We start from the raw sequence: 16,014 nt of genomic DNA, 5'->3' as shown, positions 1-16,014 counted from the left end.
CCTTGGGAGGCCGAAAAACGGGCCTTTGGGGCTGCAGAGGCCTTCTGGAGGCTGAAAACAGGCACTTCCGGTATTATCAGAAAGACTGTTTTTTGGCCTCCCAAGGCTCCACAGGCTTCCCTCAGCCTCCAGGAGGGTGAAAACAGCCTCAAACATGCCGAAAATCAGCTGGGAGGCGTGTACATTCACAGTGCAGGTAAGGGGACGGGGCTGGGGTGTTGTACGTGCATGCGTGGTGGGGCAGGTTAGGGTTAGTGTGCACTTTCGGCACACCACAACAAAAACAGTGTCCTCGGTCATTTCTTAACTCTATTCAGATTATCAGATATTTGTGAAATTGCCTTTCTGTACGTCATTGCATCTCTGAATGACTCATCTGTTTTCCAATGACTGGAGCGGTTTTCATAACAGTTTGAGAACATCATTGAATCATAAAGGTCATATGGTGAATAAATGAACTGTTGTAAGTTGAGGACTACCTGCAGATATTTTCTAAGCTGCCTCTCACAGAATCACAGCACCAAAGGGTTGGAAGGGACATTGGAGGTCTTCTAATCTAACACCCTGCTGAAGGTCAAATGATTGTCCAGTCTATTGTTGAAAACCTCCAGGAACAGAGCACCTACAAGCCCAGGAGGCAAGCTATTCCATGGATTAATTGCTCTCAGAAAATTTCTCCTTACTTCTTATCTTGTTCTTTGGTGCCATAGAGAATAAGTCAATTCCCTCTTCTTTGTGACAGACACTCAATCACTGAAAGACAGCTATCATGTCCCCCCCATCATTCTCTTCGATAACCTAGACACACCTAGGTCCTTCAACCTCTTGTCATATAATTTTATTATTAAACTTATTGAGTGTAGATCTGTTTGAAGCAATTCTGAACATCTTGCCTTGCCCTAATCTTCATAGCAACACTAACATTAGGCTTTTTATTCTTCTAAAAAGCTATTGAGAGTTCTTACACAATACATTTGAAAAATAAAACATTTTCCAGTGTACAGTTTTTTTCTCAAATCACCACCACCAAGGGAGATGCAACAAACACATCGATGTTATGGTGCTGTTGTCACCATAATGAATTCCAGGAACAATGAACATGACGGCTGCTTCCACAAGAGTCATGTGGCCCAGGAATGCATGTCTGCCCTCTTTCCCCAAAATGAGGTTCAGTGATCTTCAAAAGAATAATAATTAAAATAATAATAATTCCACACTTCTGCAAAAGGAAATATCCAGATAGTTTGGCTGATCACCAGAAACAGGTAGTGAGACTTTACCCAAGCTATGAGTCCTCTGGTGTGTCATCAGGTACAAATCCTTCTTGAAACTTTATCCACATTCTAGACACTCATATGGTTTCTCTCCTGTGTGTCCTCTGGTGTGTTATCAGACTGGAAATTTGACTGAAACTTTTCCCACACTCTGGACAATCATATGGTTTCTCTCCTGTGTGAGTCCTCTGGTGTGTCACCAGGTGGGAATCCTTATTGAAACTTTTCCCACATTCTGGACACTCATACGGTTTTTCTCCTGTGTGAGTCCTCTGGTGTGTTATCAAAGTGGAACTTTGACTGAAACTTTTCCCACACTCTGGACACTCATATGGTTTCTCTCCTGTGTGAGTCCTCTGATGTGTCAGAAGGATGCAATTCTTACTGAAACTTTTCCCACACTCTGGACACTCATACGGTTTCTCTCCTGTGTGAGTCCTCTGATGTGTCACAAGGCTGCAGTTCTGACTGAAACTTTTCCCACAATCTGGACATTCATATGGTTTCTCTCCTGTGTGAGTCCTCTGGTGTGTCACCAGGGTGGAATTATGACTGAAACTTTTCCCACACTCAGGACATTCATACTGTTTTTCTCCCGTGTCAATCCTCTGGAGTGTCACCAGGTTGTAATTCCGTCTAAAATGTTTCCCACACTCAGGACATTCATATGGCTTCACTAGGATATGAGTCCCGTGGTGTGTCATTAGGCCAGAAGTCTGCCTGAAACTTTTGCCACAATCTGGACACTCATACGGTTTGTCCTCTGTGTGAGTCCTCTGGTGTGTCACCAGGGTGGCATTATGACTGAAACTTTTCCCACACTCTGGACACTGATATGGTTTTTCGCCTGTGTGAGTCCTCTGGTGTGACACCCGGCTGGAATTTTTACTGAAACATTTCCCACACTCTGAACATTCATACGGTTTTTCTCCCGTGTGAGTCCTCTGGTGTGTTACTAGACTGGAATTATGGCTGAAACTTTTCCCACACTCAGGACATTCATACGGTTTTTCTCCCGTGTGAATCCTCTGGTGTGTCACCAGGTTGTAATTCCGTCTAAAATGTTTCCCACACTCAGGACACTCATACACTCCCGTGTGAGTCCTTTGGTGGTTTATTAGACTGGAATTCTTACTGAAACTTTTCCCACAATCTGGACACTCATATGGTTTCTCTCCTCTGTGAGTCCTCTGATGCGTCACGAGGATGCAATTTTTACTGAAACGTTTCCCACACTCTGGACACTCATACGGTTTCTCTCCTGTGTGAGTCTTCCGATGTGTCACAAGGCTGCAATTCTGACTGAAATTTTTCCCACACTCTGGACACTCATAGGGTTTCTCTCCTGTGTGAGTCCTCTGGTGATTCACCAGGTGGGAATCCTTATTGAATCTTTTCCCACACTCTGGACACTCATACGGTTTTTCTCCTGTGTGAATCCTTTGGTGTGTTATCAGACTGGAAATTTGACTGAAACTTTTCCCACACTCTGGACACTCATACGGTTTTTCTCCTGTGTGAGTCCTTTGGTGTGTTATCAGACTGGAAATTTGACTGAAACTTTTCCCACAATCTGGACACTCATACGGTTTCTCTCCTGTGTGAGTCCTCTGGTGTGTCACTAGGGTGGAATTCTGACTGAACCTTTTCCCACACTCTAGACATTCATACGGTTTTTCTCTTGTGTGAATTCTCTGGTGTGTCACCAGGTTGGAATTCCGTCTGAAATGTTTTCCACACTCAGGGCATTCATATGACTTCTCTAGGATATGTGTTCTGTGGTGTGTCACCAAGCTGGATTTCTGACTGAAACTTTCTCCACACTTTGGACATTCATATGGTTTCTCTACTGTGTGAGTCCTGTGATGTGTCATGGGAATGGAATTCTTACTGAACCCTTTCCCACACTCTGAACACTCATATGGTTTCTCTCCTATGTGAGTCCTCTGGTGTATCACCAGGGGGATATTCTGTGTGATCATTTGTTTACTGGTGCTTTATTTCAACCTGTTTTTTTCCTCACAGGGCCAAGCCTCCATCACAGTCTGCGCTATGTGGCCATTCAATAGACCTTTTTCTCCCTGCTGACTTTCAGAGATACCCCTTTTTCTGAATGAAATACAATCTCCCTTGATCTTTCATGTAACGTATTCTTGAGTTTCTCACACTCTACTTTTTCTAGCTTGAAATCTCCTCTTAATTTTCTCTCCTTGTCTCTCAACTGCTGGGAAAGGAGAAGAATGTTGTAGTTTTCTGAAGGAAATGGAAAATATTTTGAGTTCTCACTTGCTTTGCTTTCTTTTCCAATGTTGCTTGTTATTCTCAATTTTCCAGAGTGCTCTTATTGCCATCCTCTTTATCTATAAGATTAAAACAAACATGTAAGTTTAATTCTTTATAAAATAATTGCTGAAGATGTGAAAAAAAAGAAAAAAGTATACATTACAATAAATAAGCAAACATGCCGCATTAAAGAATACCCTCTTACGTTAGTTATGATTCATTTGACACATTTGTGTCCAGGTGCAAATATGCATTCAGTCATGAGATTCTCTTTTTCACTTTGGTGATTCACAAATTCTTAGCAGTGCAAAGACTTATCATGAACTATATCTGGAAATGCTGGGGATACATTGTACAGTTGTAAATATATGCATACAAAGAGAAATACAGATATACATGCCTATCTGTATGTATGTGGAAAATGCATGTGTTTTAGCCTGAAAATTATCCCAAAATGATCCCAGTTGAACCTTCTGAGCTAATTGTAGAGATTGTGGGTTTTTACCTGATGAAATGATACCTAAACCCTCTGCAAGATTTCATGTACAGTTTTGCCCATGGAAGTCCTCAGCTCCAACTAAGGGCAGAATATATTTTTCACAACCACTTTGGTGACATCCTAATTGAAGTAGTGCTCACTTACTGACTGCAATTGGGACTAGCATCTGTGTTAGTAAGCAGACCAATTGTTAAGTATGTTGACATATGACAATGCCAACTTACATATCATGCTTGTTGGCTTTACAGAAAGGGAATGCTATGAAAGTGAAGGTGGAAAGACACAGAGAAATTCTGTGCCTTAAATAGACAGAATTTTGAAAAAAACTGAAAATTGGAAAGGGAAGATGGTAATGGAATAACTGGAGGAAGCAGGACTGGGTCAACAGAATATAAATTAAAAACTCTCCACAGAGCATTTTATTCCAACAACTGAAGCCTCTTTGGAGCTCAACCAACCTGCCTCTTGTGCACATCAGTCTCCCTTCCTCAAAATGCTCTGCAGGCATTTTGGGCAAGACATCCCAAGACTTAACCTCTCACTTAACCTGAAGTGTTTTTATCTTTCTCAATACAGTGCATTCAGAAAGTATTCAGGCCCCCTTTACAATTGCCAATTTTGTTATGCTGCAGCTTGATTCTACAGTTGTTTAACTCCATTATCCCGCCCCCCCCCCCAATCTACATAGTCTGTAAATTTAGTAAAAAGAAAAAAAATGAAATATCACATTGGCATTCTAAAATTCTGTATTCACTTTGTCATTTACAGGAATGAGGAAAAATGAATGTCAACAAGTGTAAAATCAGAAAAATCTCGGGCTGCAGTTTTAAATCGTGCAGGAAAAGGATAAAAACGTTCGGGGAGAGAAAGACTGAGAAGCAACAGCAGCCCGCATGTTTCACTCCTGTCCCTTCGCTGCTTCCAGGCCGTGGAGGAACCCAAAGGGCCCGACTTGCTCCCGGCTTCTCCTCCGATCTTCCCTCCACTCACCTCCCAGGAGCCGCTTCGACCCTCCAAGCAGCACAACAGGCACCGCCAACGCCATCACCCTCCCGTGGCTGAGCCGGAAGAGGAACGTCCTCTTTTATCTTCCCCCTTCTCCTCTCTAGCAATCTATAGTTTCAATTCGTTCCATCTCGGCCTCTCTCCCTTCCGGTGTAATGTCAATATTAGCGATGCCGCTGCTGTGCTCTTATTCTCTGCTTTCCAGGCGCGAGTGTTGCTTCTTTGTAGAGCGCCATCTAGCGATATAAGGTAGGGATGCCCTCATTGTCACTCCAACTGAGCCAGGGGCTTCTTTTGCAGCCAAGCAAAGCGTCCGTGGGGAGAACACAATGCGTCATCAGGCAGGGACAAAGCGCACCTCCCTTGAGGATCAGTGAAGACTATTCTAGCCAGTTCTTTCTCTTGGGGGTGCAGGATAACTCCCCAAAACTATATTTGCAACTGAGGGAAGCTTCAAGAGTGATGCTTTCCCTTACTCACCTTCACAAGCTCAGGCAGGTGCTGCATCATAAAAGTTGATGAAGGTCTTGTTTGTATGTGCAGCCTTAAACAATTGCCAGCTTCACCCCATTGATATAGGACAAAACCTCATCCCATTGAATGAAATACAGGACAAAACCTTGATGTGCCCACCCACATTGCTTCCAACCTCATCTAGATAGGAGATATTATTTTTCCCTCTGCATTCTTGCAGCTAGAACTGCCTGGATTTCCCTCAGTAAGCAACGTGATTTAACATCTACATGAAATCTCTAGGAGAGGCCATCCATCCTTTCATATCCAATTCTATGCAGGTAGTCTTTGATTTACACCACTTCATTTAGTGACCAGGGGTTGGGGATCCCTAACGTAGACAGTGATTTATCCTTTCAAAGCCTTTGGGGAAAATTGACCTCTCTACCCCCACTTTAAAAAAGCCCAGTCGAAATACCATCATCCATGCACCAGGTTGAAGTTAGTAAGTTCTGAAGTGCTCCAAGGTTTACATTATATTAAAATACTTTCAGAAATCTTTACAGATAGGGGAAGTTACAAAAGTGAAAGTGGGGAGACTCAAAAGCAATTCTTTGTCTTATAATACCCATGAAGAAAAACTGCAAATTGGAAAAGGAAGTTTGTAACGGAATAACTAGAGGGAAGCAGCATTGGGTCAACAGAATATAAACAAAAATTGTCCAAAGGACATTTTATTCCAACAACTGAAGCCTCTCTGGAGCTCAACCAATCTCCCTCTTCTGCACACCAGTCTCTCTTCCCCAAAATGCTCAAAGGCAGTTATTAGATTATAAAATCTGTAAAAGAACTGAAATTTAAATTGAAAACCTTTGCCGACAGGGCTGTTCAGTCACGTGGGCAGAGAGAAACAGGGATGCATCAGAAAGGGAATCTGGGCAGGTAAGAGAGGCAGATTCAGGTGCTGCATCTCCAAGGAAGCTCAGTTGGAAGCTCTCTGGTCTCCGTAATCCTCGAGACGCCACCGGCCTCCTCCTGGCAGGGTTCACGCCCAGCCACGATCCCTCTGAACCCAGATCCTCTTCCTCCCCTCCAGACCCCGGGAGGTGGATCCTCCCCAGCAGCCACAGGGGAACGTGGGAACCGTGGGGCCCAACACCAGGCAGCCTCACCCTGGGAGCCGGGCTGCACCAAATGTTGGGCTGCGGGGAAGGAGGGGGGGAGCTTGGACGGAGGATTTTTTTAAAAAATATACTTTATTAGTTTTTACAATTAAAACCAACCAACAATACATACACAAATGAACAAAAAAAGAGAGAAAAGGAGAAAGGAAAGGAAAGAAGGAAAAATTTAGAGGAAAGAAAGAAAAGGAAAAAAAGAAAAAGAGAAGGTTAAAAGCATTCTTATTTTTACAGTTTGCAAGATCTTTTTTCATAACCTTAATTTATGTCATGTACACACACCTGAGGGAGGATTTTAAGGGGATCGGAGAGCCGTTCACGCAACTGAGAAGCGGCGGCGCAGCGGTTCTCACGGAGCAGAAAACCTTGCGAGGAAAGGCGGGGACTCGGAAGGGGAGGGGGCGCAACTGGGGAAACCCCACCTCGCTCTCCTTCCCTCCCCCCAGGAATCCCTCCTCCCCTCCCGCACCTGGGGACTCCCCCTCCTCTTCCTCCCCCCTCCTGGTCGTCTCCCCCTCTGGCAGCGGCCTTGCCCACCTGGCGCCCCTTGAGCGCCTCTTCCCACGAGGGAATCTCTGCAGGACTTGATGTAAGAGATGTCGAGAGACCAGGAAGGAGGGGTCGGGATTGGCTCCCACCCCACTTTTCCCCCTTTCCTGCCTCCTTTCCGGGCGCAAAAGCCTTTAACCCCTTTGCTGAAGCCAATAAGGGGAGGGGGCCACTAGGCCGAGGCCGACCAATGCCAAAGTCTCCAGCCAGCCCGTTTGTGGACTAGCTCCCTTACAAAGAAATCCGAAAGGCCCATTGAAATAAACCTTTTGCTTGCTTATTCACAAGAAAGGAACCCACCCATGGAATGGCTTGCCTCTGTGGGTGCTCCCTCAGTGGAGGTTTTGAAGAGCAGATTGGACAGCCAATGGTGCCCCTGCTTGGAAACTTGGTCCGGCCCAACTTTTATTCTCTAATTCTGTAATAACTTCATGAACTTTTAGGGCTCAGCATGCAGCTAATCTTCACAGCTAATCTCTTCTGCTCTTCCCTGGGTGAAAGGGGGACTGGAAGGTGAGTTAAGAATTGGTCCGAGGAGAGGGTGGGAACAAGTCAGGCTGTTTGGTTCCCTCCATGGCTTAGAAGCAGAAAAATAACTACTAGAATATACAGTAGTATTGCAGAATTGGAAAGGATCTTTGAGGTCATCTACTCCAACCCCCTGCTAGAGCAGGAGACCTTATATCATTTCAGACAAGTGACTGTCCAGTGTCTTCTTAAAACCCTCCTGGGGCTGCAGGCGGCCTTCCAGGCCCAAAACAGGACCTCCAGAGTGCGCCAGGAAACCATTCTTGACTCAGATCAAGTATTCAAAAACACAGTCAAGAGAAATATACGGCTCTCTATTTTTATAAGTGTATAAAACCATGTGTGGTCTCATGTCACATCCACCATGGCTATATCCACTGCCTGCCACCCCATGGCTCTCCGAGGTCAAACAAACATAATGCGTCCCTCAATGAAATCAAACCCCTGCTCTAGAAGTTGTGGGTGCTCCCTCAGTGGAGGTTTTCAAGAGTACATTGGACAGCTGATTGTCTGGAATGGTACAGGGCGCCTGTCGCTCCAGAGCCGAATGTGGGTCTTTCATCTTTCTGTTGCGGGTCCCTGTCGCGGCAGTGGGATGATGGTCACCCTGTCATGGCGGTGGCAGTGGCCAGAGCCTAGGTGCAGAAGCAAAGCAGCCCTGCACTTGCCTTTGTGGGTCTTCATCGCGAACATTTGCTGCTGCCACTTTTCGCGCCTTATGCAGCAGTGAAATTTATCACGCTTCACAATGGGGGGAGGCGGGTCCCCTTTTCCTGGAGCCCATTACAATGCCAAGCCACAAGGCGACCCTGCCCCAATCTGCTTGCTCTCGTCTCCTGGATGTCAGTTGCTTTTCCCGCACTTTTCCTGCAGAGCTGCTGGTGTAGTGATGCTCCAACTCCCCGCTGGCCATCTGATCTTCGGCGTGTTGATCCTGTGCTTGTTGGCCTCCGGATTCCCACCACCCAGCGCCAGTTCAAGGGTTCCTTCCACCCTCCTCCCTGTGGGGGGAGAGGAGATTAAAGAGGGAAGTGAGAGCAAGAGGGGGAAAGAGAGAGGGACGGAAAGAGACAGACAGAGAGGGGGAGAGACACAGAGACAGAGAGGGGGAGGGACATAGACACAGAGACAGAGAGGGGGGAGAGAGAGACATAGAGAAATACAGGGGTGGGGGAAAGGGACTTGTCAAAAAGGTTTTGTGGTTCCCAGTGTTTTTTAACAACCATTCTCTGCCCTAATGATCGGCTAGGTAGGCATGGTTAGAGGGTCATGTGACTTGGTGGGAGTGAGTGACATTGAGTCAGCCACGCCCACCCAGGTTTTGTAGTGTTTTCTGTGGGAAATGGGTCCAAATGGCTCTTCGAGTGTTTAAGGTTGCAGACCCCTGGCCTAGACATATCTAGGTCCTTCAACCCATCATCCTATAATTTTATTAGTAAACTTATTGACTGCACATCTCATAGTTTGAAGCAACTCTGAGCATCTTGCCTTGCCCTAATTTTCATAGCAACAATGAGAACACCCATTTTTTCCTTGTCGAAAGCTATTGAGAGTTCTTACATTTTAAAAAATGAAACATTTTCCATTTTATTGTTTTCTCAAATCACCACCACCAAGGAGGATGCAACCAATACATCGGCATTAAGGTGCTGATGTCACCCAGCAGCCATCAAAGGGAAAGAAGCAGGCTCCTCCCAAAAAATGAGTTTCCAGTAGAAGTTGCTAATAAGCCTGGAGATGCTGTGATCGAAAGCACAATCCCTTTTCTCTTCAACTCAATATTCCCACAGCTCTTCTCCATAGGGTCCATCTGCAAGGAAGAACAGCCTCTACATGTGAAATTTTACACTGCTTTTTTTCACGGAGCTTTGGACTAACTCCCAGCATACCCGTCACCCATCGCACACTTCCATTTTGAAGATCTCCTGGAAGCAGCCATCATTTTCAATGTGTCCACAATCCCTTAAGGCAGTCTCCACAGTGTTAAGATACCAAAACAGAGTAGTTTGAACCTTTCCTGAAGGTCAATGAGGCAGAAACTGCACTTATTTTGGCCCACAGGCAGGTGGCAAAATGGCAGCTGCTTCCACAAATCCACTGCATGGCCCAGAGATGAGTTCCAGGCACAATGAAAATGACGGTTGCTTCCACAACTCAGTCATGCGGCCCAGGGATGCATGTCCTGCCCTCTTTCCCCAAAATGAGGTTCAGTGACCTTCAAAAGGTAAGGAAGAGGAGAATGTGAAGCCTGCTGGGATGGGAGTGAGGTCTCAGGACTGCAGGAACCCAGTGGGAGTGGGGAAAAGCCTGTGGGGACCTTGCGGGGGGGGGGGGGGGAAGAAGCCAGTGGGAACCCCGTGGAAAAGGGAAAGGACTGGGGCGATCAAAGGGTTGAGGTAGAGGAAGCCTTGGGAATGCAAGCCTGGGCCTTGTCTATGCCTCCAACCCTGAGGTGTTCCGCTTAATAACTCACACATTCATTGAATAGCTTTACCAGGCAGAGAGGCGGTGGGGGTACTTAAGTAAAGCAGTCCCGTTTAACGGTGATTGCAACATAAAAGCGTAATTGATAGGCCCCATTGCACTTGTATCTCAAGGACTACGTGTATGGTGGTTGGGAAATTCTGGCACTCAAAATATGGAGGGCACCAAGATAGAAGATAAAAATTCCAATTGTGAGAATTCCATAATCAATATAAAAAAAGACCACCCGAAAGCCTTTTTGGAGAATTCCATATTTCTGCAAAAAGACATATCCAGAAGGTTCTGCAGATCACCATAAACATGTAATTAGCCTTTATCATGGCTGTGAGTCCTCTGACATGTCATGGAGCTGGAATTCTGACTGAAACTTTTCCCACAATCTGGACATTTGTACCATTTGTCCTGGGAATGAGCCCTCTGGTGTGTCATTAGTCCGTAATACTGACTGAAACATCTGCCACACTCTGGACACTCATACAGTTTGTACCGTGTGAGTCCTCTGGTGTGTCATCAGGTGGGAATTCCTACTGAAACTTTTTCCACACTTTGGGCATTCATATGTTTTCTGTCCTGAGTGAGTCCTCTGGTGTTTCACAAGATTGGAATTCTGACTGAAACGTTTCCCACAGTCTGGACATTCTACGGCTTGTCTCTTGTGTAAGTCCTCTGGTGCTTCACAAGGTTGGAATTATCACTGAATCTTTCCTACACTCTGGACATTCAAAAGGTTTCTCTCCTGTGTGGGTCTTCTGGTGTTGCATGAGGCTGGAATTCTGACAGAAACTTTTCCCACAATGTGGACACTCATAAGGTTTCTCTCATATGAGTCCTCTCGTGTGACACCAGCTGGAAATTCCGGCTGAAACATTTGCCACCATCTGGACATTCATACGGTTTGTCTCCTGTGTGAATCCTCTGGTGCATCAGGAGGTTGGAATTCTGACTGAAACATTTTCCACATTCTGGACATTCATATATTTTTTCTCCTGTGTGTGTCGTCTGGTGTGTAACGAGGCTGGAATTCTGACTGAAACTTTTCCCACAATCTGGACATTCATACGGTTTGTCTCCTGTGTGAATCCTCTGGTGTGTCACAACGTTGGAATTCTGACTGAAGCTTTTCCCACAATCTGGGCCCTTATAGGGTTTGCCTCCTGTGTGAATCCTCTGGTGGGTAACCAAGTGGGAATTCACACTAAATCTTTTCCCACATTCTGAACATTCATACGGTTTGTCTCCTGTGTGAATCCTCTGGTGCATCAGGAGGTTAGAATTCTGACTGAAACTTTTCCCACACTCTGGACACTCATATGATTTCTCTCCTGCTTGAGTCCTCTGGTGTTGAACAAGTTTGAAATTATGTGTGAAACCTTTCCCACATTCTGGACACTTACACGGTTTGTCTTCTGTATGAGTCTTCTGGTGTTCTATCACACTATAAATATAACTGAAGCGTTTCTCATATTCTGGACATTCATAATGGTTTTTCCCCGTTGTGAGTCCTCTGGTGTGTCACAAGGCTGGAATTATGACTGAACCTTTTCCCACACTCTAGACACTCATAAAATTTCTCTCCTCTGTGAGTCCTCTGGTGTTTCACAAGGCTGGAATTCTGACTGAAACTTTTCCCACAATCTGGACACTCATATGGTTTGTCTCCTGTGTGAATCCTCTGGTGCATCAGGAGGTGAGAATTCTGACTGAAACATTTTCCACAATCTGGACATATATATGGTTTTTCTCCAGTGTGAGTAGTCTGGTGTTTCACAAGGTTGGAATTCTGACTGAAACTTTTCCCACAATCTGGACATTCATACGGTTTGTCTCCTGTGTGAGTCCTCTGGTGTGTCACCAGGTGGGAATTCCAACTGAAACATTTCCCACAATCTGGACATATATATGGTTTTTCTCCAGTGTGAGTAGTCTGGTGTTTCACAAGGTTGGAATTCTGACTGAAACTTTTCCCACAATCTGGACACTCATACGGTTTGTCTCCTGTGTGAGTTCTCTGATGCATCAGGAGGTTAGAATTCTGACTGAAACGTTTTCCACATTCTGGACATTCATATGGCTTGTCTCCAGTGTGAATAGTCTGGTGTTTCACAAGGTTGGAATTCTGACTGAAACTTTTCCCACAATCTGGACACTCATACGGTTTGTCTCCTGTGTGAGTCCTCTGGTGTTTCAAAAGGTTGGACTTCCGACTGAAACATTTCCCACAATCTGGACATATATATGGTTTTTCTCCTGTGTGAATCCTCTGGTGCATCAGGAGGTTATAATTCTGACCAAAACTTTTCCCACAATCTTGACACTCATACGGTTTGTCTCCCGTGTGAATCCTCTGGTGTTTCAAAAGATTGGAATTATGACTGAAACATTTCCCACATTCTGGACATTCATATATCTTTTCTCCGCTGTGAGTCCTCTGGTGTTTCACCAGGTCAGAATTCCGAGAGAAATCTTTCCCACAATCAGGACACTCATATGGTTTTTCTCCTGTGTGAATTCTCTGGTGTACTTCCAACTCAGAATTCCAATTGAAACCTTTCCCACAATCTGGACACTCATATGGTTTTTCTCCTGTATGAATCCTCTGGTGTATAATGAGACTGGAATTACGACTGAGACGTTTCCTACACTCAGGACATTCATACGGTTTGTCCTGGGAATGAGTCTTCTTGTTTCTCATTAGGTCAGAATTCTGACTAAAACTTTTGCCTCAATCTGGACAGTAATACCTTTTGTACTGTGTGTGTTCTGTGATGTGTCATCAGATGGGAATTCCTACTGAAACGATTCCCACACTTTGGGCACTCATATAATTTCTCTCCGGTGTGAGTCTTCTGATGTGTCACCACGTTGGTGATATTCTAGAGGTCATATATATGTGTGATCATTTGTTTACTGGTGCTTTATTTCAACCTGTTTTTTTCCTCACAGGGCCAAGCCTCCATCACAGTCTGCTCTATGTGGCTATCCAATACACCTTTTTCTCCCTGCTGACTTTCAGAGATACCCTTCTTTTTCTGAATGAAATACAATCTCCCTTGATCTTTCATGTAACGTATTCTTGAGTTTTTCACACTCTACGTTTTCTAGCTTGAATTTTCTCTTCTTGTCTCTCAACTGCTGGGAAAAGAGAAGAATTTTCTAGTTTTCTGAAGAAAATAGAAAATATTTTGATTTCTTGCTGGCTTTGGTTTTTTTTCCAGTGTTGCTTATTATTCTCAATTTTCAAGAGTGCTTTTATTGCCATCCTCTTTGTCTGTAAGATTCAAAGAAAAATGTAATTTTAATTCTTTATAAAATGGTTGTAGAGGTGAAAAAGATGAAAAAAAGTATACATTGCAATAAATAAGCAAACATGCCACTTTAAAGAATAACCTCTTACATTAGTTATGATTCATTTGACACATTTGTCTCCACGTTCAAACATGCATTCAGTCATGAAATTCTCTTTTTCACTTTGGTGATTCACAAATTCTTAGCAGTGCAAAGCCTTATCATCAAATATATCTGGAAATGTTGGGGATACATTGTACAGATATGCATACAAAAAGAAATACAGATTTACATGCCTATCTGTATGTATGTGGAAAATGCATGTGTTTTAGCCTCAAAATGATCCCAAAATGATCCCAGATGAATCTTCTGGGCTAATTGTAAAGATTGTGGGTTTTTACCTGATGAAATGATACCTAAACCCTCTGCAAGATTTCATGTACAGTTTTGCCCATGGAAATCCTCAGCTCCAAGTAAGGGCAGAATATATTTTTCACAACCACTCTGGTAACATAGTGCTCACTTACTGACTCCAATTGGGACTAGCATCTGTGTTAGTAAGCAGCCCAATCTTTAAGCATTATGTCATATGACAATGCCAACTTACATAACATGCTTGTTGGCTTTACAGAAAGGGAATGCTGTGAAAGCGAAGGTGGAAAGACACAGATAAATTCTGTGCCTTAAATAGACAGAATTTTGAAAAAATCTGAAAATTGGAAAGGGAAGATAGTAATGGAACAACTGGAGGAAGCAGGACTGGGTCAACAGAATATAAATTAAAAACTCTCCACAGGGCATTTTATTCCAACAACTGAAGCCTCTTTGGAGCTCAACCAACCTGCCTCTTGTGCACATCAGTCTCCCTTCCTCAAAATACTCTGCAGGCATTTTGGGCTTCGGTTTCCTCCCGCCTCGTTCCTCTCTCAGTCGCTCTCTCGTTCCTCCACCAGCCCAGGAAGAAACTGCTTCAAAGAAGCCGGCAGGGTGGCTTTTCCTGTCGGCGTAGCTCCTCCGAAGCGCCCGTTCACCCCCACCCCGCCGCTCGCGGTTCAATCCAGGGCTCCGTTCTGCCTGCCTGCCTTCGTTTCTGGTCGTTTCGGAGCAGCTTCGGCTGAGTAAAAGAGGCGGATAGTTATTATTCTCAGCTGAAGCTACCCCGAAACAACCAGAAACGAAGGCAGGCAGGCAAAACGGAGCACTGGATTGAAACGCGGGCGGCGGGGTGGGGGTGAACGGGCGCTTCGGAGGAGCTGCGCCGACAGGAAAAGCCACCCTGCCGGCTTCTTTGAAGCAGTTTCTTCCTGGGCTGGTGGAGGAGCGAGAGAGCGACTGAGAGAGGAACGAGGCAGACACCTGAAGGATGAGGCTGAGGGAGGCAGGGCTGAGAGTGGGGGCTTCTCAGCCATCCTGCAGGGACTTGTCCTGAGCCTCCCTGAACTTGGTGGTTTGCTGGCAGACGTTTTATTACCCGACTGGGTAACAACATCAGATGTTATCTAGTCAGGTAATGAAACGTCTGGAAGCAAACCACCAAACTCGGACTCCTTCCCCTCCCTCCCTCCTTGAAAAAGTGTCCCCCCGCCTTGAAAAAGTGTTTCTGCGTGAAACTGGTCCCTGGTACAAAAAAGGTTGGGGACCACTGGAGCAAAGTACAGGGATGAAACCTGTTCCGCAGCACTCAGGACCTCAGACTGGGCCGAAGGTCCACTTCTCAACATGAGAAGGACACAGCCAAGGCAGCATAGGGACAACTCTGTGAATGTCCTAGAGGGGCCCAGCCAGAGCTTTGACTTGAACCCTATTGAATATCTCTGGAGGAACCTGAAAATGGCTCTCCACCGATGGTCGCATCCAACCTGACTGAGCTTGAGAGGATTTGCAAGGAAGATCAGCAGAAAATCCCCCAATCCAGGTGCAAAAAGCTTATCCCCTCATAACTAAAAAGACATATGAGGCTGTAATTGCTGAGTGAAGGATCTGAATATTTATGCCAATGAGGTTTTTCAGATTTTTTTTTTAAAAAAAATTAAGACAATTACAGACATTTTCTAAAATTCTGTATTCACTTTGTCATGTACGGGAATGAGGAAAAAATGAATGTCAACAAGTGTAAAATCAGAAAAATCTCGGGCTGCAGTTTTAAATCGTGCAGCAAAAGGCTAAAAACGTTCGGGGAGAGAAAGACTGAGAAGCAACAGCAGCTCGCATGTTTCATTCCTGTCCCTTCGCTGCTTCCAGGCCGTGGAGGAACCCAAAGGGCCCGACTTGCTCCCGGCTTCTCCTCCGACCTTCCCTCCACTCACCTCCCAGGAGCCGCTTCGACCCTCCAAGCAGCACAAGAGGCACCGCCAACGCCATCACCCTCCCGTGGCTGAGCCGGAAGAGGAACTTCCTCTCTTATCATCCTCCTCTTCCTCTCTAGCAATCTAATACTCCATAGTTTCAATTCGTTCCAGTTCGGTCTCTCTCC

The 16,014-nt window shown here is 45.1% G+C and overlaps 2 protein-coding genes and 1 long non-coding RNA gene across 3 annotated transcripts; all 3 read right to left on the bottom strand.

The window, feature by feature from the left end:
* Positions 1–824: 824 nt before the first annotated feature.
* LOC148126543 (uncharacterized) lies at positions 825–3,229 on the bottom strand. The gene is given in 2 exon segments (XM_087928109.1): positions 825–1,387; positions 1,389–3,229. Coding segments are annotated over 2 exon segments (1,815 nt in total). The 5' UTR covers positions 3,149–3,229; the 3' UTR covers positions 825–1,332.
* Positions 3,230–3,410: 181 nt separating this feature from the next.
* LOC148126542 (uncharacterized) lies at positions 3,411–5,166 on the bottom strand. Its single transcript, XR_015742479.1, has 2 exons — positions 5,047–5,166; positions 3,411–3,634 (listed from the first exon to the last, which is right to left on the bottom strand). It is a non-coding gene; the product is annotated as an uncharacterized LOC148126542 (long non-coding RNA).
* A 4,167-nt stretch (positions 5,167–9,333) lies between these two features.
* LOC113454749 (uncharacterized) lies at positions 9,334–15,952 on the bottom strand. The gene is given in 5 exon segments (XM_087928485.1): positions 9,334–9,916; positions 10,595–11,075; positions 11,077–11,649; positions 11,735–13,524; positions 15,848–15,952. Coding segments are annotated over 3 exon segments (1,932 nt in total). The 5' UTR covers positions 12,949–13,524; positions 15,848–15,952; the 3' UTR covers positions 9,334–9,916; positions 10,595–10,930.
* Positions 15,953–16,014: the final 62 nt, after the last annotated feature.

Source organism: Pseudonaja textilis, chromosome 2 (genome assembly GCF_049901715.1).
Source record: "Pseudonaja textilis isolate UNSWEBS1 chromosome 2, rPseTex1.2, whole genome shotgun sequence".
In the NCBI taxonomy this organism is placed as follows: domain Eukaryota; kingdom Metazoa; phylum Chordata; class Lepidosauria; order Squamata; family Elapidae; genus Pseudonaja; species Pseudonaja textilis.
The sequence above is the reverse complement of the archived record's forward strand: the minus strand, read 5'-3'. Positions and strand labels throughout refer to the sequence as shown.